The 22,851-nt window shown below is 42.0% G+C and overlaps 1 protein-coding gene across 1 annotated transcript in view; it reads left to right on the forward strand.

The window, feature by feature from the left end:
- Positions 1 to 22,465, forward strand: part of LOC118777787 (homer protein homolog 1) — a 59,626-nt gene extending 37,161 nt beyond the window's left edge. Inside the window, exons 5-9 of the mRNA XM_036528946.1 lie at positions 2,174 to 2,316; positions 19,573 to 19,729; positions 20,258 to 20,368; positions 21,058 to 21,138; positions 21,715 to 22,465. Of these exons, the coding sequence (XP_036384839.1) occupies positions 2,174 to 2,316; positions 19,573 to 19,729; positions 20,258 to 20,368; positions 21,058 to 21,138; positions 21,715 to 21,903 (681 nt within the window). The 3' untranslated portion in view covers positions 21,904 to 22,465. The remainder of the gene's footprint in view (positions 1 to 2,173; positions 2,317 to 19,572; positions 19,730 to 20,257; positions 20,369 to 21,057; positions 21,139 to 21,714) is intronic.
- The last annotated feature ends 386 nt before the right edge of the window (positions 22,466 to 22,851 follow it).

Genomic DNA, 22,851 nt, shown 5'->3' on the forward strand with positions numbered 1-22,851 from the left:
TTTGGTTTCCCTCGGTGTGTTATGAATAAAAATAGATATGTCCAAGTATAAGACCAGGCTTATAAGGTCAAATGTGATTAATGTCATTGTACACCACATACATACATTGTACATCTTGGTTTGTTTTTGACAATATCATAGTAAGAGCCCTCAGTTTTTCTCGATTTGTTTTCGTGCATCTATTTCAGTCCTCCGACATCAAGAGGTCAATACAGCCTTTTTTCCCAGCCACTTGAAAAACCATTATCTGATTACTAGGGATGCACAGATTTATCAGCTGTACATTGGTATTGGCCGATGTTCGCCTTGTTGACTGCCATCGGCCTATCGGCAAATAAGATGACATTCACCAATGGCAGTGGCCAATGTTTACGTGTTATGTCGCATCAATTTTGCGCTGGCTAAATGTTGTGTTGGTTATTTGGGGTCTGACTTGGACAACAGTAGCCTAGCCAGCTGCAGACTCGGAGAAGATCCAGTAGGTGATACTATAATTAGCCTTATTCATATGGCGGCCACTTTGCTCTTACGTCACGCTCAGGGTGGGAGCAGGGTAACTCTTCAGTCAGCATCTATGGCAAAGTGGACCAAAAGTTTGACGTGTGTCTGTATCTACCTTTTGAAGAAATAAGACAAAAATGGCCAGATGGGTCAGCAAAGATCCCTAAAAGAATTTGAAAGAGATACAGTTGCTGGATTTAAAGTTATATCCACTAATGAATGAATGACCTGGCACACTTAATGCTAGCTAGTTAGCTAACTAACATTAAGTTGCTAGCTAGTTAGCAAATGGTACATAAGATCAGAAGTCAATACCTTTGCAGTACAAATGTCAAAATTAACTATTTGTTCATAAAAGACATGATGAAGCTGTATATCAAATCTAGCTAGCTAGCTACAATACAAACAAAACAATCAACATAACTAGCTATATTATCTCGTTCTGCTGACAAATACAATTATCACCTTGCAATCAAACACATAGCTAGCTAGCTACAATAAAAACAATGTAGAAAGCTAGATAGCTTGTTAGCTAATTTGGCTTTCACGCCTTCTGCTCAGCTGTCCTATTACTAAGAGCTAGCTAGCTATCAAACTAATAAGCCTCATCACATCTCTTCTGACCAAATAGTAAATTTTACCACAGACACTGCAAGCAACCTGTTCTGACAACTTTAGTACTGTTAGCTCTAGCTAGCTACCAAATTAACATTATAGTTAAAGACTTTAAAACAGTTGTTATTTTTTTATATGAAGATTTCTTTGTTTCCCTAGCACAAAAGGGGGAATAAATAACAACAAAAACAAAATAAAAAAACATCAACTATCGGCCAAATTGTTATTTTAAACATCAGTATTGGTATCGGCCCAGAATTTCACAGTCGGTGCATCCCTACTGATTACTCCTCCTCTCCTCCCTTATCTAAATTGATGAATTAGTAACTAATAAGAAAGTACAAATTACACAAATGTTTAGATCCACCGCTGTTGAATGAGTGTTGAATATTCCTTGCAGAATAAAATGTTCCCATTTGTTGATTCTTATAGATAGATGTACTGTCAAATATTTTGATCAGTTTTTTTAATTTCCTAAATTCTTTTCATGTCTTAATCTAACCGATTGTCAAGGGACGTTAATTCAGTTTAAGTTGATTGGCTGATGGAATTGCCCTAGTACATGCTTGGTCTAAAATGCACACAATTTGGGATTATCTGTATTCAAGACGAATTAAAGTTTGCACTAGGATAAATTTGCACTATGATAAGTTTTCATCTGCCACAATGACAAATAGGATTGATTGTTGGGTTTTGCTTGGATTTTTCTATCATTATGAAGTTTTGTCCATCGTCATGTTCGTAGGTAATTCAATTCAACTTTTCAGCAGTACTAAACAATGTATCACCAGAAGTACAGCATTATACATATATATTTTGCAAACCCTTGGCAATTCCACTTAACTGACATATTTTAGAATGTGTCTTGCAGTCTGTACGTCCAAGTTTCAGAGAGAATATTATGCCATGTTTACAGAAAGTAAACGTTCAGCATTTCATTAATAGACCACTTATGCAGGGTAATTGAACGGGGTGAATTAATTCAAATGCCTTGGGTTTCAACCTGTGTGTTCGATTATTGACCTCTGACCTGGCATTGTTTGTGCTGTCATGGAAGGAGTCAGGAACCGGGGACATCCAGTCACCTCTCACCCCAGAGAGCATCAACGGCACAGATGATGAGAGGGTCCCATCAGAGGTCACTGCGAACTCCGAGCCCCGGGCGGAGCCCTCGCAGAACGCCCTGCCCTTCTCTCACAGGTACCTAGTGCAAGGATCGAGTCCAGGGACTGGGTTAGTGTGGGAACCCCAGAGAGAGGGTACCAGGCTGGACACTATAGTAGCTCTCTTGGCACTTGGTCTCTAAGGCCTCTAAGTGGATTTTCATCCTTTAATAGCAAAAAAAAAAAACACCAAGGTAGAGAGAAACCTTTCAGAACGGTAGAGGTTTACCAGTCTCCTGTTACCTGATCATTCTGGGTTCTCACACTGAACGCAGCACTGTGAATGACATCATCTAAAGTGCCATCTGTCATTGGTAAAGGAGGCCTCAGAGGTTTAGCTAATTGCTTATTGTCCACAAGAAGGTTCAAACACATTGATTTACTGTTTCAACCCATCAAGCCTTCACAGCACTGCATGATTCTTTGTAAAATATGCTGCACTGAAGCTGGCTATGATTTTTCTGCTGCTGTCCTTATACTGTATGTGGTCTTTGAGTTCACTTGCTTTTAAAACATGTAGGTAAATCAAGTAATGTAAGACTCACTTAGCAGCATGTAGTTTCAGCGTTTCCTCCAAAGAGAAAATGAAATTGGCATGGCACTAAATGGTTTGTGGTTGTCAGTTCATTCATTTATTTTTAAAAACGTCCCAGAGCTCCTCGAAACACAAAAGCATTAGATTAAAATGCTGCGCGCGGCTTATATCAAATATGAATCTTAAGATGAATGGGAGCGCGCAACGTAGAGTTTTCAGTGTTTCAATTTGCCACCACGAACCTCACTCCGGAAATAGCTTCACTAAATCTTTCATATTTATCCCAAATGCCACATTAAGAGAGCACTTCAAGACCAATCATGCACAAATCTTTTTTTTTTTTCCTTAGCAAGGCTTTGAATGCACTTATATACGCAAAGGGCTGAGGGAAGAGAGCCGTTCTTTTCTTCACTGAGTCTGTTGGAAAGTGGCACGCATGGCACACTTGAAAGGCTTGTCACCATAAACGACAGGGCATCTGACATGTTAATTCCCTCATTGAAAGTGAATGCCGGTTTGTTGTAGGGACTTTATTGGTGAGAGGCTTTTGAAGAGTAATCACCACACATGACCGTGTCTTTCCATGTATGTACTGCATCTCTAACCGATACTATGTTTTGATGATGGTTTTTTTTTTTTTTTTTTGAGGTAACATCGGTTGTAGTTGTGAGGTCATTAGGTTAATGACCAGAATATTCTGTGTTCAAACCATTGTTGGGATATGGCTGTTGTATCCTTTCACAAGGTCATTTCCAGAACAGGGACAACCTCCAGTCAAGTAAATATTCTTCTTGTTTGTGTTCATCTTGTTGTTGATATTCAATCTTTAAGTGTAATTAAGTATGCCCAATAGGGAATTTATTCAAAAATATATCATTTAAGAACATAGAGTAGAAAGTCAGTCAGTAACATCAAAATCAAGCCTGACTTTTCACTACAGTGTAAAAGGTGTACAAAGGCCCACAAAAGACAGCAAGGTTTCTGGCCTTAACTGCCAAGCCAGGTTAGCCTTAGTCTTCCTACTGAATAACTGACAGCATCAATTAATCATCAGCTGCTTTATATAATGGATTTAATGTGGGTAGCATCAATACCACACCTGCATGGAAGAAATGAACGAAGATTCTCTGAGCAGTTGGTTGAGCAGTTGTTGGAGTATAGGCAGGGCAGCAAGAGATGGGACAAGTATGTGGGTGGTTCTGTCCAGATAAAAACTGCTTACTTTTTAACACAATTACTACATCGGTGTGATTTTCATTGTATCTCATGGTTTTCATGATCATGTTTTTCATTGTATCTCCCCCAAACAAGTGATTCATGAATGAGCTAAATGTCCATATGTCCATATTCATATGATTTTTCGGAAATATTACTTAATATTTAAGTAATAATAGTCCATTTTGATGTATACATTTTCTGTTATTCTGACAGATTCATCTTGCTATGTTCTTAACTTTAACAGTATTTAAGTAAATGCTGAGTTTGTTAAGTTTCACCATGGCAGGTGAAGATTGGTACTAGCTGTTGATCAGGCTCTGTGTATTCTCTGGGTGCTCGTCTGTTACCGCTGTATTGACTCAATTATTTTCATGGGTCTGATTGACGGCAAAGATGACAACTCTGTTCTCTCTGAGAGTGGCAGCTGGTGTGTCACCTGAGATCATCAAAAGACAGTAATGACAGAAGAGAGACTTACTGAGTGCAAGGCAACTTGATATGGACTCTTAGTGCAGTGGGTGATATTGACTGAGGTTTGTGCAGACTGTAGAACATGGTAGAACAAGCAAGAGTAAACTGTCAGGCCTTGACCAGAAATGAGTCAGTTGTTTGTATCTTTGTCTCATTCAGGCTATAGATATTTTCCATGTTCCTGTTCTGAAAATGTAGCCTTCACTGTATGGGCCATAAAGCCAGTGTTGTATTTGATTTCCTGGTTCCAGATGATTCCAGCATAATATATGTGGCTAAGCATGACCAGCCTTGTTTTCATACTTTTTAATGTAGTTGTGCATGGCATTGTACTACATTCTCAGTGGCCTTTTCTGGTCATTATATTGGTCAGTTGTGCGACACTTAAAGAGGCTGGACAGTGCGTTTTTTTTTTTATCATTGTCTCCACAGTTTGTGGATTACTCTGGAGTACTCTGATACTTGTGTACTTGAGAGCTATTGAATTTCAGCTCAGTTTCTCTGGAAGTTGTGTCAGGGGGCACACCGGAGTGTCACATGAAGTGTCTGTTCATGCTGTGAGGAATTTAACAAAAATAGCAGGGATGGCCGACTACTTTCTTTTGCATTTTCGTCTTTTATTTCAGACAAAACTGAGGGGCTAATGGACTGTTCCATTTTAAGTTAGATGAAACACAGAAAGCAGGCCCCTGAACCTCTTCTCAGTTATCAGTTATCCAGGGTGTCCTCTGCTGGAGGAGGGGAGAGAGATGGGAAAGGAGCGGAAGGAAGGGAAGAAGAAGGAGAGGAGGAGGGAGAGCCCTGGGAGGCGGCGGGGTTCGGGGCTCGGCTCCGGGAGAGAGGGGGAGGGGGGTTTCTGCAGGCGAGGAGGGGGCGTGGCGGAGAGGACAACGGGGGGTGAGTCGGAGCGGCCAAGGGAGTCGATCTGAGCGTCTAGGGAGGGGGGGAGAGGAGAAGGAGGAGGCAGATTGTCGGAGTGGAGAGGAGGAGTAGGAGGCTGGGTGAAAATGTGCAGCGCGGACTCGGCTGGGAGCACGGGACGGAGGTGGACAGGCAGAGTGAACGGGCTCAGGTGGATATCGGACCAGCACTTCCTCATCAGGCTGGGGTGGGGCATGGCCCTCTCCTGCTGCTCCTGTGCCCGTCCACCCTCCTCCTGAGGCACGGCGCCGGCACTCTCCTCCTCCCTCTGGTGGTCATGCTGCTCCTGCTGCAGGGCAGACTCTGTGTCTGCCTGTGCTATGGAGTCCTCCTGCTGACCCAGCACAGAGGCAGTAGAACTGCTGCTCCCCGGCTGCCGCTTTCCAGAAGAGGCTTTGTCTTGCTCTTTGGTGGGTGTCTTAGCGCGGGGCAGCCTGGGGCTTGAGACAGATTTCCGGCCACAGCTGTGGCACAGGTCCTTCTTGTCTTTTTCTGACAACAGATTTGTCAGAGACCTCCCCCTCTGTAGGGAGACATAGAGAAGCCTTTAAGAATGTATGTGTAACATCTTTTCATTATTGCTCTGGCACGGAGAGAGAGAACAGTAAATAGAGGGAGATCATATTTTCTCTGTCTGCCCAGAGCGAAAAAAGTATTGTTCATATGAATGCAGCCTTTATGAATATTCAAAAGCACCTGCCTACCCTGTACCATATTTCTTTCATCAAAGACTAAGAGGTTGTTTTGTAAAGCACACGGCTGTATCTGCACACATATTGTAGCATCTCTACATTGGGTCAAAGCTCTGTTGAGTGTGTGTCATGCTGTCTTGAACATTGTGTGAATACACACCAGGTACAGTGTTCAAGGACGTCACTCAAAAGGTGTGGGCAAAAAATGTTTGCTTAAGGGGATGGCGATATTAAAACCCATTTCATTTGCCTCCCGAAATGGAAAAAGGCCTCAAGGGAGGTACTACAGACGTTTTGACTTTTATTGGCCATTGTATTCCAGGACAATAACATGTTATTTACCTTTTTGAGAAGCGGACTGTTATTTACCTTTTTGAAGAACGGAAGCACAGGCATGTTCCTGGGGTTCAACCATAACGGACACGTCAGCGGAAATTCCCCAAAGGGGGCCGTGCTTTGGGGCTGGAGGGAGGAGGAGTGGCAAAATTCAATACTGACACCACTGTCAGCTTTGTCACTGTCAGTGCAGCACCCTGACACAAAGGCAAGACTTGAAGACTTGTAGACATCATGCCAGACGAAATCATACTGCAACTACGGTGTATTAAAAAAACACTGGTTTTTGTTTTGGTTGAATTAGGTTGGTGGTACGAATAACACCCTATGCCATCAAGCATTTTTGTTACTGAAAGGGAAGTACTCATACTGTAGTCACTGTACTGTAGCCATACTGTTTAGTTCAGGAAGATGACAGAGGACTCAGTTTTTTCACAGAGAGATGTAAAGAAAGTGCATATGTCCGCAGCGTAAACTCTTTACCCTGTTGGCCGTGGGGCCCTGAGGCAAGGCAAACTGCACATTTCTGGGTCCAAAATGATCCCTGTAGGTTGTTTCAAAGTACCTTGGACTCACAGCAGCAGTCATCTATGGGAGGAAGCACGTGTTAGCTTAATTGGTGGATTTATACTCTTAATAACCCAAAGTGTCTTGCTTTGTTTAATACTTTTTACTTCCAGCGCATTTGTCTCAGGCTAGTCACCTAAAAATAAGGCAGTTACTCCCAAGAAGGCCTGAATTAGTTTTTTGCCTTATGGTTTCCTTATGGTCACTTTTTTCTTAGTTTTTAATGGTAATGAATACTTGCCTTGTTATATTGGCCTTTCTGCAAAAGAGCGTCTTTTTGAAGCTGATATACAGCCACTAAGAATGACACTGACTCTGAGCTGTGAGCATCCTGTGTAAAGCACAGTGCTGAAAGATGTTTGATGTGCATGGTACTTTCCTGAGTGGACACCTAGAATACTGTCCTTAAGTCACAATAGCTTCTGTATCAATCGTGTGTGTGTGTGTGTGTGTGTGTGTGTGTGTGTGTGTGTGTGTGTGTGTGTGTGTGTGTGTGTGGGTGTGTGTGTGTGTGTATGTGTATGTGTGCATGTTTGCGTTTGCAGACCGCCATACCTGGTGGGACGTGGAGACATCATGTGCCACGGGCCGGCTATGCAAGGATCTAGACTGACCCCTGTAGGTCAGGCTTTCCCTCCCAACCGAAGTGCTCGGAGCCTGGGAGAAGGAAAGAGCAGTTGTGTGGTTTCTTCCATCGTGGATATTATCTTAATGAACTGGGTTTAATAGGTATATGGACACTCTGTTTCTGTCACTGTGGGATGGCAGAGCTTTCCATGTAAAGCACAGTGCTGTATCCATACACATTGTAGAATTTCTGCATTAGCAGATCTGCTAAAGTGCTATTGGCAGAAAGTACTGTGAGCAATACTGTCCTGTCCAGTACAGTACTCACACATAGTACACAGCTGCCTGATGTCCTACAATCATAGTAGCATGTGCAATGCCTTTATATGCTTTGTTTACTTATGAATTTACAGGCATCCAGCTTGTGTACTGTATATTCAGCTGTTGTTTTTTTGTTTATGAACAGGTGCAATTCCAACAATTTGTATCGTCTCTGTCATTCACAAATTACAATGTTACTGATTCTTGTCACTTGTAGAGGAATATTTTGTGTGTGGGTATGGGAGTAGGAGTGCACTCCCCTGCAATGGCTAGGGGGGTAGTTCAAAGGTGTGGTCTATAGAAAGCAGAATTTAGAAAAGGAAATGAATGGAGTCTTGGTATGAGAAACCTCTGTCTTGACCTTGGGGGGGCTTGGAGAGGGGATAGTAAAGGATTTCTCTCAGATTATGTTTGGAGTATACAAATGTCTGAATATAAGATTACTCTCTAGTGTTGTATTGCATTGTGTGTTTTTTAGTGACACTTCAGGGCAGATGTGTATGTGTGTGTGTGTGTGAGAGAGAGAGAGAGAGAGACAGAAAGACAGAGAGAGAGACTCTTTACCTCCTGGGCTGTCAGAGGCTGTAAACTTCTGGCACCAAAGTGATCTGAGTAGGTTGTCCGAAATTCCCCTGGGGACGAAGCCCCAGGGTGCTGGTGGAAAAGGGAAGGATACACTAGTTTAACATTGATAGCCGCTGTTTTTTATTGTTCTGATTTGTTTTCAACCTTCCGATTGTGGCATGCTCGGGGGCTAGTTAAATAAACGTATCCACTGTTTGGATCCTCAAGCGTATCCATGATGAGAGAGAAAACACAGCTCTTATCGTGAGGCACCTACTTGAAATCGTATAAAAGACTGCATCCAGACTTGATTATTGTCCTCCCATTTCCAGAATGGATGGTCTTGAGATCACAGCTCTGGACAGAATTTCTTATGCAGATGATTGATTTATTTGCCCAGCAGATGTGAAAGTTTCTTGTGTGATGTCATAATAAATGCCACTTACTGCTGCTGTCTTGCCAAGACCTGATCAGGTTCCAAAATCCACCTTGGGTTGTGTAACAATGGGATTAATATAATTGGCTCTGTTGCTATAGCAATGTGGTAGTATTTTGCTTAGAATTCCGGAAGCAACTTGAAGAGCATCATTTGAGAGTTTGACATTCTATGTTCTATGTTCTGTTGGTAATATATGTGTATAATATTAGCATTTACATTTACATTCAGATTTTCATTGTTTAGCCCATGCTCTCATCTAGAGCAATTCAATAAGTGCAAGTACAACAAGCAGTGGTGTGTACGAGACAGCATGTGTTCACATGGACGTTTGTTTCTGTTACACTAGAGCAGTTGCATCAGAGAATGACTGTTTGTGTCAGTATGTGCGACTGAGTATTTCAGTGTGCAAGGGAGAATGTGTGAGAAAGTATGTGGACCTGTGCTTAAAATTTGTTTCATTGCTTATTAACATTCCAGAGTTATTACCATTCAAAATTTGTGATGTCATGGAGAGCTGCAGGTTCTGTTCGGAATGGATATCTCAGAATAACATTGGGTGTTATAAAAAATGCTTGGCTGTCTGTGTTCTGATTGGCTTTAAGGAGTACTACCATGTTTTTCCTTTATTCTGATCTAATTGTGGTTTTACTGTATGTTTTACTAGTTCAGCTAGCTACATATTCTGGTTCACCTTTGTAAGACCTTAGCAAAAGTCAAGGACAATCAGAAATCAAATTATATAGATTCTAGCTACTTGGCTAGCAAGCTTCTCCTGTAAGATTCAGTAGTTAATTCATTCAGACAGTTACTTATAGGCATTTGGATCACTATGTATTGATAGCTAGCTGACAACTTAACCGCAACCTTTTTACATATGGTGTGTTGCCTGGCTTTCCTAAATATAAAGATGTAAGATTAGACTGTTAAAATTTGCAGGTTATTTTTATATTATACAATTAAACTCTATTTTGAGGTAAGGTACACTATATGGACAAAAGTATTTGGCCACACCTGTTTTTCAGGGTTTGGGCTAGGCCCCTTATCTCCAGTGAAGGGCAATCTTAATGCTTCAGCATACCAAGACATTTTGGATAATGCTATGCTTCCAACTTTGTGGCAACAGTTTGGGGAAGGCCCCAGTGCACAAAGCAAGGACTATAAAGACATGGTTTGATGAGTTTGGTGTGGAAGAACGTGACTGGCCCGCACAGAGCCCTGACCTCAACCCCATCGAGCACCTTTGGGATGAACTGGAACAGAGATTGCGAGCCAGGCCTTCTCGTCCAACATCAGTGCCTGACCTCATAAATGCTCTACAGAATGAATGGGCACAAATTCCCACAGAAACACCAAAATCTTGTGGAAAGCCTTCCAAGAAGAGTGGAAGCTGTTATAGCTGCAAAAGGGGGACCAACTCCATATTAAAGTATATGTATTTGAATACAATGTCATTACAGTCCCTGTTGGTGTAATGGTCAGGCGTCCGAATACTTTTGTCCATATAGTGCATGTCAAAAATACAGTATCTCATGTGATAATTCATATTAATGAAATCATTTGTCATATGATCTATACATATGGTGTGAATTATCAGATATACCTTGTTTGTATCTTATCCATGAAAAAAATATAGTGACATCAACAGTAATTATCAGTGAACAACAAAATATGCAGAAAGCTCCCCTCCACTAATTGTGCAATTATAATATAAGACATCACAATAACAAAAGATAACATTTCTGTGCCCTCTGGGTATTTGTACTGGGGTTTAAAAACAGGGTTAAGCTGCAGTTGCTTTCTACTGGTATGCCATACTAATTAAATTATGTATGATCTAAACAAACTCATTATTAATTCATCTGAATACTTAAACAGGTATTGTGTTTGTTCTCTTAGTTTGCGGTTTATTCATAAAACTTACTCTCCATACTGGTGAATGGTGCTATATCCGTTAGTGTTGTCTCAGGCTCCTTACTTTCACAGACAATCGAGCAAAATACAACTGTCCCTTTTTTCCCTTTACAGTTTTGATCATTTCAATCCAGAAAGATCAATTTCCCCCACACTGCTTAAGTGTCTTTTCAGATGTCACAAAGAGACATGAAAGTCATTGCCCTCAATAACCTGCTTTCTTCCTCCTCTCAGTAAGACGCGGGGACAAAACGTTGTGAAATGTGCCTTTTGAATTTTGATTCCTGTCCCCAGTTCTCTTTTTAAACTGGATCTCATATCTTCTTTTGCAGAGAACTGTTTAAAGTGTGCCGAGTCTACTCCTTTTAGACCTGATCAAAAGCGGACTTGTCGTCATTTGAGGTTTCAGGGCGTTGCACCACCTTATTGTGTCCCCAGCTTGACCTCTGTTACCTGCCATATATATACAAATATATTCAACATACACAGATCTTCTTTCTTTCCATTTTTTTCTTTGTCCTTTCATGATATTCTGATATTCTTTCCTTCCCCTGTTGATGGTTTATTGCTGCTTGTTTTTTTATCCAACACAAAAGTTATTGCTGTCTTTTCTTGAAAATCTCTGCATGTGAAGGATATCAGAGGTGGCTCATATTCATTTCTTGGCAATGAAAACATGTAGACTTTGAATTCATGTTTTTACCTATTTTGTAAATGGTCTTTTATAATTTTGGAAGTTCTGAATGTACATTTTGAACACTGGAATATCTTGTGCTGTTTCCTTTGTATAGGTGTTGCTTGATTAATACATTGTGCATTTTTATAAGTGAAAACTTCTGTTTTTTTTTCTCTTGCCACAGGATATTAACTTAGGTATTTCAAAAACTAGCTTAAAAGCTTAAAACAGCTTTAAAAAAGATTAAGACATTTTGAGTAATTTACTGTAAGCAGTATTGCTTTCTGAACTTTCTGAACTGTTGAATATTTGTTGGCTTAGGTGGCTTTTAGTTGGCTTTTTATTTGTGTATACATTTATTAAATATGATGTTCCAAATACACATTGCAAACAGCTTCAGTTGTCCCTTTTAATTTGACTTTGTTGTGTTTTTATGTAATATCTTCTATGATTTTGAATTTGAGAGTCAGAAATGTACTCCATAAAGCACATAAGAGTATGATTCAATGCATATTGATAGCACCAAATAAATGCTTCCTCATAGTCACTGGACAGTCTGATGATAATGAGACTTGAATCAACATCAGAGAAATATAAAAATGAGATCCATCACTTGATATATGTGACAATTTGTAATGCGTACTTAAGCACCGAGTGCGTCTGAAGTTCCTAATAGAAGCGTGCAGGGAAGCCGAGGTAGAGATCTGAGCTGTGTGTGTCTGTGGGCTGCGGTTGCAGTACGGTGAACTGGATTTAGAAGCATGTGGGAAGACCGGTGCTCTCGCTGTGACTGGAGCCGGTTGGTATTTCTGTTACGCTGGTGGGCGAAGGTGGTGATTTCCCCTCCCGCGCACCTCGTCTCCCACTCCGAGTGGGCAGTCTGAGTGCCGTGCGGAGGCCTTGGACACCCACCGCTCGGTGGAAATGTCACATTGTGCAAACGCACATTGCACTTACTCCAAAGCACCTATTTATACACATGTTTCTAGCCATCATTTTAAGTAAGACTGATTTGGGTGAAAGGGAATGTAGTTCCTATGAAGAGTTCCTACCTAGAGTCTTCAAAATCTTTTCAGTCTGTGGCTTGTTTAAAATTCCACATTGTAGTATTAGATAATATTCATAGAAAAATGAAGGACATTCTAAATTATCCTTGAATCTTGACAACTATTTAGGTTTTAGTCAGTACATATTGCCCAAAAGTTGTGGTTTACAGGACATAGGTAATGGTGTGAATACTGGCCCATTACTACCTAGTTTTGTATAGCGTTGTGTGTTTTTTAGTGACATACCAGGACAGGTGTGTGTGTGTGTGTGTGTGTTTGCATATGATGATGTCATGTTGATATGTTGATATCAGTACAATGATAGGAAACTTTATAGTGCCTAGTGTCTCTGTCTGTCACTGTCCAGTGACAGGATTAGTGCAGATCCACTTTGAATGGAATCACTCTGTCTGACCTGTCCAGTAAGAACCTTATGTGGTATGTGTGAGTGTAGGGTAAATATTTGGGGGTTGTGGAACGAATTGCCTCATATTTTGAACGGCAGCATCTGTCATCATACAGTACTGCAGCATTTAGTTTTCTCTCAGTTTCATAAAAGTACTCACAAAGATGTCTGTGAGACTGTTCAGTGTGGGCAAAGTCACATGATGACTGAGCTTTCCAGCATATGGCTCTGCAGGCATTCTCTAATGAATCCTTGGCAATGAGTGGACAATAAAGAGGCGCAACAGTGACTTTGATGGGTTTTTTTGTTTTTTATTTATTGATTAATACACTTGCAAGGTCACAGAGCTTATCATCGTGTATGGCATGGTAAGACAAGCTCTTGTTTTTCATGAAATGTCAATAGCCACTTCCTTGTGTTGGTCAGATGCTGGTTGTCAGGTTTGCTCGTAGAGATCTGAGATGTGTACGTGAAGGGTTGGAACCTGTTCCAAAGCAGTAGTGTCACATACCAGTGAAAGAACTGCACTTATAACCAAAAGGGTTGCGGGTTCAAATGCTTCGTGGGGAACTGCTATTGTAGTGTTTAGCAAGCAACCTAATCTAAATTGCTGATGAAAAAGCCCAGCTGTATAAACGGATAGTATGCAGACAAATTGTATTAGCAGTGCCATGAATAAGGGTGTGTGCTGGTAGATCATGTGTTATCAGAACTCCCACAGTTCAGATTAATTGAGGGGATTCCAAAGCAGTGTACCTGTGTCCTGTGTGGTGTGATTGCAGCTGGTGTATCATACCCATTGCTTGCTGTGTGTTATACCATCCCAGGTACACCAGATGGAGGGACCTGTGCCCATCAAGGGTGGAGATGGGCCTGATTTTACATGAATGTTTCCCCAAGTGGCTCATTTACACCAAGAACATCAGTGTATTTCACTTCCCTTCTGCTTAAGAATGTCGATGAAAGAATCCATTTTTGTGGAAGAACAAAATCCAGGACTGACCCACATGCGGCATTGATACCAAAGTTTGGCAGCTTTTGGAAAGTGCAGCTTGTGTGAAGATGGTCAGGAAACAAAAGTGATGTGCTTTTCATTTCTTTTTTATTAGAGGAAAAATGAAATAGTCGTCCTCAGTTTTGAAGATGGACATGCTGTAATCAAACACTACAGCAAAGGTAAATGGAAGAAAAAGGGAAAAAAAGTAGATATCTGTTTAAAGATTTCTCTCATCTACAGTGATTAATGGAACATTTTTAGATTTTTTTTTCATAAATTACATACCGAAATTCAGAAAGCACTGATAAATATTACCTGAGAATGTGGCTGATGTGGAGCAGCAACAAGGTACCAGTAGTCATGCATTGTTGAAGTTTCTCTTTCTGTCCCACGTATCTGTCCCATTGACAACGGTAAAATAAACCTCATTTTGATTTAATGACTTTTCCCTATGCTTTAGTTGCAGCAGTACTGTAAAAATGGTATCACAGAATAATTACTCACAAAAAATGCATGTACTTACTTTAATGTAGCAAAAATACATCAATGATGTGCATAAGTGATGTCTTGTGGCAAATGTGGCATTTTTTTAATATTTATGTGATCAGATATATTGTATAAGATAGGTGAACATTTGGCAAACTGAAAAGTGCATAAACCCACATCTTATGCAAGAAATTAAGTATGCAGAAATGTTCACCTATCCCCATTTGTGTCTTCTAGGGAAGGAGACCTCTCTGTTGCCCCAGATGCCCAAAAAAATTACATTTCCCATAATGCTTCATATGATATTTATTTTATTTTTATTTTTGTGAAAACATGGTCAATAATTTAGTAATGTTATGTTGCACCTTTGGCTAGAAACAGTGTACATCAGTTCAAGCCCTACAGCTCAGTCAGGAAACAGTGTAACTCACACCACAGTAGAACAGCACTGAAAATGATCCATTATTCAGGATGAGGGGAGAAAAAGTTTACAAATGTAATTAGGATTCACTTACCAAAATGAGATCTCTTGTCCCTCAAGTATTAATGGGACCCCAGTGCCTTCCTGTACGGGTTCCTGAAAAACAGGGGACACAAACGTGATGCGCTCTGTCCTTAATCACCGCACTTTTAGTCCGAGACGATCGAGGTGGAAGCTGGCTGAAACCGTGAGGCTGAGCAGGCGAGAGGAGAGGGTTCAGCCGCGAGCCCCGCTCCTGCGCCGGCTCTCTCAGGCACCGGGCTTTTTAAACGTGCGCGGTCGCCTTTCGCCCCCAGCACCACGTGGGTGCGAGAGAGTAGGTAGGGTTGTTATCACGGGTGCTCTCGTCACAGGGCTCAGCGAGGGGGGCGACCGCGTTGCGTAATTGCTGTGGGTTCTGTGGGAGTGAGAGAGAGGAGAGGACTGTCTCCTCTGTCTCGCGGAGCCAGGAGTGGGTGAGCTCTGAGCGCCGTGCTCACCGGGGGAAGGTGGCGGGGAAGCTCCTCCATCAGCACGTGCATCAGTGCTCGGGGGCAGAAAGGCGAGGGAACACTGAGAGGGGGGGAGGTTTGGGGGATCCAACAGCCCTTTCATGTCTAAATTAACTTTCACGATGAGGAGTTTTAATGGTTCTTAGCAAACAAACTGAGATTTTGGAAGTTCTAGAAACCTCTAACGGGCATCTCCTGTTAAGCTGAGTGTTCACTGCATAGCGTGATGATTTAGCTGGTGTGGAGGCTGCCAAGCAGTGCTGAATACTTTCACTATCTGGCCAGTATTTTACCAAGTGATAAATTCATACATTTATTTTAAGTGAATACATTCTCATCCTTAATGTTTGAAGCTTGTTCCTTTATGTAGCTGAAAGGTTTAGTGGCTGTAACTACTGTAGCTAATTATTGTATCAATTTTTTTTTTCATGTATTCATTGGTTATGAGATTGGGTCAAAAGCAGCTTTGCACTTTGTGAAATTTCAGCACGTTTTCGTTCTCTTGTACAAATGAACAATTACAGTTCCCTCAAAAGGGCACTAATGATTTTTAATAATCAGTGCTTATGTAAATCGTAATTAAAGATCCACGCATTCTGTGCCATTCATTTTGCAGAGCGTCTTTCAGTTTGACCGTTTTTTTAATGAGCCTTTCCCTCTCTGTGAAGGAGTGAGATGTTACACATTAACAATACAGGTGGCAGTATGACTGGGAAAGGACAGACCTGAACCGTATGATATGATATGATATGATATGATATGATATGATATGATATTGTATTATATCGTATCATATTCAACCCAGTATGTCATCATGTCAAGAAGAAATTAGTAGATCAGATGAAGGTTACTGATTTTGTTTTCTCCTGCAGTTGTTGCTTCCCTCCTTTCTCCTGCAATAGACCTGTGTTTGTAGCAGATCAGAGCGACTCAACTCTGGTGCTGCTGTCTTTCAGATGTGCAAAATAAAGCTACATAGATTCAATCAAGGCAGTGTTTGGTTGTATTGGGTGTTAATTAGCGTAGCGAATGCCAGCACAGTAGACATGCTTACACTTCACAGCACACAGCGGTCTGAGGGGTCAGAGTCCAGTAGTTGACATTCCTGTCCTGCGGCGCTGCAGGCCTGCTTGGTCTTCATCTCTGTCACAGATGGAATTTAGTAGCATTTGTATTAGCATTAGCATTACTGTAGCTATTAACGTTGCCATTAGTTGCAGTTTGTCTCTAAAACTATTGATGCAAAGTCACTTATTAGCCGTCTAGTGGTCAGAGGAAAGGAACCTGTTTTTGCAATGCCCTCTGACTCACCAGGACGGAAGAAAAATTTTCCTTCTCAGTATTCCGTCTGCCACTGGCTTGATCTGATTAGTGAAATCACAGACATGACTGAGCAGCGCTGGGTTTAAATCAATCGCTGAACCGCCTTCTAATCTCACTCACAACCCTGGGACTGACAGCTGCTTTGTCTCCCCTCAGTCAGCCCCGGGACCTTCTTCAGAGGGACATGCCAGCAGCACAGAGACTGTAATTTGTTACTTGCGCTTGGGTCAAAGTGTGGAGTTAATCTGGTCAAGGGCACTTGTAATTTTGTCAGCCTGTAACAATACTGACTGAGTTTCTACACATCTGCGGGTAGTGTTATTGGGGCTGCCAGACAGATTATAGTGGATTTATATTTGGTTTTAGATATCAGCTCCATGATCCTTGAATGGGTCAGGTAGGATTAACATATGACTCAGAGTGACCAGTATTTCACCATAGTCTATTAACTGAACACATCTCTTTGTTCTTGGACACATTTGTCTCCCAGTTTTTTTGTCCATCAGAGGCATCCAGGAAGACCTGGGCCAGTATTCTTCAGGTGTCTGAGAATCACTCCTAAAATTCCTGCTAAAAGCACTTTTAGGGGTAAAAAAGGTTTTACCGCAGAGCAGGCAATGGGAGTTCTTGAGGCTTCCTGCTCTCATTTGGGAGCAAGACCGTTTCCCTTCTCAGTTGGTGTTTATGACATGTGAGATGTCACAAAGGAACGGTAGTGATGACATTTCTCAGAGTTTGTCCCATATGCTAAGAAACTGCCTAATAAATGCAATCATTGAAAGCAGTAGTGTTGTCATAGTGCTGCAATTTGTGAACATGATCAAACTATGAAATATATAGCACCAGCACCAATCTACAGTTTGCAACAGAATTGCACAAGGGGTTACAAGGCAGTTTTTGTTGGGGCTATTCCTGTATTTATTCTTGGGTCACGTGAAATCTTCTTTTTATACTGCCCAGTTACGATCTCCACAACACTATGCATGATCTTACTACCCCTTAGATGACATAATTGATATGTGAAATATTGTACACTAATATAGTCATGCACTTTCATACACTAATATATTTTGCCATAAATACTGAAATGCTTGCTAGCTGTTGTATTTTAGCTGCACCTGCAGGTGGTCATGTGAATGCAGTCATTAGCCATGATTTTTGGAGGTATCCCTTATATTCAACTAGATCAGCGTTTCCCAACCCTGCTCCTGAAGGCACACCGTCCTGCATATCTTCTATCTATCCCTGCTCTACCTACCTGACTGAACTCATCAGTGGCACTTTTGATTAGCTGAGCACACCTGATTTAGTCAAGCAGGAAGGATACATAGAAGATATGCAGGACAGTGTGCCTCCAGGAGCAGGGTTGGGAAACACGGGCTTAGATGATGTTAGCAGAGTAGCACCTGTCCTCCAATGAGCATCCACTCCACTACAGTGCGCTGTGTGACTTGTAGCATGAAAAACAGCCAGTGGAGATGGTATTGGAGGTTTGCATTCATCTTGCTTCAGCACTACCGCCCACGTTAGGGGTGCAACGGATCACAAAACTCACAGTTCGGATAATATCACAGTTTTTGAGTCACGGATAGGATTATTTTTCGAATCAGCAAAAAAAAGGGGAGACAAATATAACTTTGCTTTCCATTTATTACTTAAAGAACTTAAAGAACACTTAAAGCAAGGAACTTTTGCCCATGGTCTTAAATGAAAACAACATTCAAGATGTCCAATGTTTAAATAAAATCTTAAAATAAAATGTTCAATACTTAATTGTTAAAGTAAATTGCAATATGAGCACTTATTCTGCTGTTCTTCGGCTGAGTCCGAAATCACTCCCTATTCACTATATAGTGCATATATACACATTTTACACTTGATCGTTGGACTTAACTGCCAGCTAGCTAGCTAACGTTAGTGTCAACTAATTTGAACAGATGAATCTGGGTGCTAGTTCTTTCATTAAGTTAGCTAGTGATAGCTAGATAGGTAGCTGTATTATCTAGCTAGCAGGTTAATGTCAGTTCAACTAGCTAGTCATATATATATATTCAACTAGATGACATCCTAGCAGGATGAAATTGTTTTACCAATCACTGAAAAACAAAGTTTAAATGACTTTTATTAAAGTGATAAGTGGTGACATTTTGCACAGAAGGACTGACAATGTCTCTGACAAAGCCAGTGACAAAAAAAAAAAAAAAAAACAATTTCTGGCTCTAAAGGATCTGTTTCCTACTTTGACACCCTTGATGAATACAAGCCGTGGAGATTTACATCTGATTAAATTTGTCACCAAAATTTAGTGCCAATAAAACCATTACCTCCTGCTGTACCGAGACAATTAATTCCCAGTCTTTCCAAAGTTAAATTGTATTTCATGAGCTTGAGTGAAGTGCGAGTGAAGGTTATTGGTGTTAAAATCTCACTAAACTCGTTTAACTCTTGTGCTCCCTCTCCTATTTGCCAGGCCCACCATGGGTCTTAGCATGTTCTGTTGCGTTTGCTCGACATGGGAACATGATTGTTCTAAATGATTGCAGACCTCAATTTCTGCAGGAAAATTCCCCTCTCACTCACACAAGTTCAGTTTTTTGCTGAAGCCACATACAGTGACCCGGTCTTATTTTTCATTCAGCCAATGGACTCTAGACCAGATGGTGGAAGTTTGCTCTCTGCCTTTGAATTGTTCCAGTAGAAATCTAGCTACATGCATGGGGTTGGGTACTGGGCCATTTGTAAAGCAAATACCTGATGTAATGCTGTGTGTGATGTAATTCAGTGTGTTGTAATTTAATGCAATGCATTATGCTGATTTTGCCCCCATCTCATGTCCCATCTCTAGCTCTGCCATCAACAAGCACTGGGAGGCAGAGCTGGCCGCGCTGAAAGGCAACAACGCTAAGCTGACAGCAGCGCTCCTGGAGTCCACGGCCAACGTCAAGCAGTGGAAGCAACAGCTGGCAGCCTATCAGGAAGAGGCTGAGAGGCTACACAAACGGGTGAGGGGGGAGAAAGTGGGTACACCAATAGGTGAACAGAGAGAAAAAAGGTACACTAATAGCTGAGGGGAAAAAAGAGGGGGGAATACTAATGCCATAAGGTTCAGAAAGAGGGAGCGTGCACTAATGTGTTAGGGTAGAGAGAGAGGCATGCCGGTGTGTTAAGGCTGAGAGAGAGGTTATGCTAATGCATTTGGTTTGTGAGAGGAGTTCTACTGGGTAAGGGTTAGGCACAGGTGAAAGACAACAGAGAAAATCTTTCAGTCCCCACATGAGGGCGCCAAACACACTAGAAAGGAATATTTTGTAGAAATATTTTTGAGGATCAAATATTAGTTCATTGTTTAAATTCAACCAAGAGCTACCACATTTCTGAGCAGATATTGTCTGAATCCTTAGACAGAAGTAGTCACAAGTGGTGACTTCGGGGGACAGAGGAACACTTACTGAATTGTGATTTGACTAGGTCAGCTGCATATACCTCACATGACAGACAGTGATCCTATGCTTGTGTTCGTGTTTTCTCAGGTGACAGAACTTGAGTGTGTGAGTGGTCAGACCAATGTGATCAAATCACATAAGACAGAGCTCAACCAAACAATTGAGGAGCTGGAGTCCACACTGAAAGCAAAGGAAGAGGTAAGGAGTCACATCTAATGACTTCCTTTTTGCCTGTGACTGGAGGAAGCACCACTAGAAATGGCTGAATTCTAAGGGAGCAGCTCCCTTGGTTGTACATGCAATGCCTTGTTTTACTACTAGATGGCAAAAAGCCACAGTACATGTCTTCTTTGACTAATGGGGTTAAACTGAAAATGCACTGTGTACTGGTGTTAAAAAAAGCTTTGGAGCTACACTATTCAGGATTTTTGTTTAGTTTTTTATATTAGTAAATTGTTACATTATATATTGATATATGGGCAGCCATGTTGGATTCCATTGCTGTCATTCCTCTGATCAGTAAATGGGTATCTGTAGCACATGAACATGTAGAATTTTCCATGCTGAACCACTGTAAATTGCACAGATTAGGATGTAGATCAGATGCTGTTTGCTTGGTAGCTAAATTTTAGTATTAAGTAAGTATGACGGAAATAAAAAGAAGATCTGTGAGCAAACTCCACCTGCCCTGAGTCTTGAACTTACTGGTTTATGAATACAGGAGAATAGAGGAGAAATGCCGTGGAAATGAATGAGGATTGTGCTGGGTATCACAGTATCAGTCACACAGTGCATGTTGTGAAGGATCAGTGTTCCCCTGTGTCATTTTTGCCGATTTCAGTGTAAGGACCCTCTCTGATCGGTGTTGTTCTGTTGAGTCCCTGCAGGAACTGGAGCGATTGAAAGAAGAGGTGGACAACGCAAACCAGCTGCAGGCTCAGAGAGACTCGCTGACTCAGAAACTGCAGGTAAAGAGATCGTTGTACGATCCACTCAGCCAGTCTTCCAGAACGCAGGTCTCTTCCCAGCTGTCATCCCTGTCTGCCCAGGCTGGGAAAGCATCTTCACTGCGCACGAATGATCATTTCTGTGAGCTTTAGAAAGAAAAGCCAACTCGCAGTCTTTCACAATATCACATTCTCAGTGTGTTTAAGCAAGCAGAGACCCTCTAGGTAAGAATGAGCTTGTTTCCCTCAGATCTCAGCTCTCTCAATATTCAAGGAATGACTGTATTCATATCCATATACTTTATCATAAGCCATATCAAATTATAAGAGGCTCCTCTTTGCTTTCTGACAAGCAGTTATTGTCAGTGTGTCAGTTCACTAAAAGCAGCAGATGGATATTGGGGAAAGGAACAGTGTGTAACACCAATGCTCAGATGTGATTCAGCTGTAGTGACCAATGAATTTTTGCGGTTAAAATGTGTTTCACGGAGCTCTAGACTGAATGTGTTTTGTACCGCAGCATGGAGACTGACTCAGATGTGTGTTGGGTTAGATGTAGTGTAATAGGCCGCGCTCTATGCACATTTGTCCCTCCAGGAGACGGAGACAAGGAACAAAGACCTGGAGAGCCAGCTGTCGGAGCTGGAGCAGCGGCTGGAGAGCAGCCAGGTGGAGCAGGAGGCCTTCCGCAACAACCTGAAGACCCTGCTGGAGATCCTGGACGGGAAGATCTTCGAGCTGACGGAGCTGCGCGACAGCCTAGCCAAGCTCATCGAGGGTAGCTAGAGCGGTGCCCCCCCCACCCTACCTCCACCCCGGGAGAAAGAAAAAACAACAACAACGACATGCCAACGCAGTGCGGAAACAACGCAACACACACAAACTCAAGGTGCCCGCCAGGGAGTCCTGCCTACCTTCATTTCTCCTCCACCTGAACCCGGAGGACGCTTCTTTCTTTTCAAAACATAAGATACGATCCAGATTTTTTTTTTCCTGTCCATTTGTTTCAGGTATCATTCCATTTGAGAGATATTCGCTGTAGTCTTTTCTTTTTTTTTCTCTCCTGCCATTTATGAAAAGTGGTACGTCGTGCGCGCCATGCGTCACCTGAAGTCGGTGAGAATCCTTTTTGAATTTATTTATCAGTGGTACTCTTTTTGGTCAGTTGCGTTTTATTCTTCTCCTAATTGTTTCTACATTGACGGTTGACATTATCACGGCAAAGGTAAGGCAGAGAACGAGGAGGACTGTGACTGCACGCGTGGTGTTGGCCTCTCGGACGCCCCCTTTCCTCGCGGTTGTCGACGGTGTCCGAGGCTTCATCGCCGGTGGTTCTCTGGGGGGCTGTGACAGGGGTCGGTCGGTGTCGGATGGGGGGGGGGGGTGGGCGACCCCGGATGTCGACAAGAACACAGCGCTCCCGCAGCCATAAGTTGTAGCCACCCTCAAACGGCCTTCTCCTTCCCCTCGGCGGGACATGCCTCAAGAGGCCCCCTGTTGGAAACCCATGAGGGGTCACAGCAGAGCAACGTGCGAGACGCGGAAGAGTCCCATCACGCAACTCAGAGGCAAGACATGGAGGACAGCATATTATGAGCAATACAAGAAGGAGCATCTGGAAATCACTGCAATCTTACAATCAGGTATTCAATTTCTCTGTACGAAAGTGAGTGCGACGGTGAATTCCTCACGCCGCAGAGATGCAGCATGGGTCTTTTTAGCATAGTGACGGGC

This window comes from Megalops cyprinoides, chromosome 5 (assembly GCF_013368585.1).
Source record: "Megalops cyprinoides isolate fMegCyp1 chromosome 5, fMegCyp1.pri, whole genome shotgun sequence".
NCBI classification, from domain to species: domain Eukaryota; kingdom Metazoa; phylum Chordata; class Actinopteri; order Elopiformes; family Megalopidae; genus Megalops; species Megalops cyprinoides.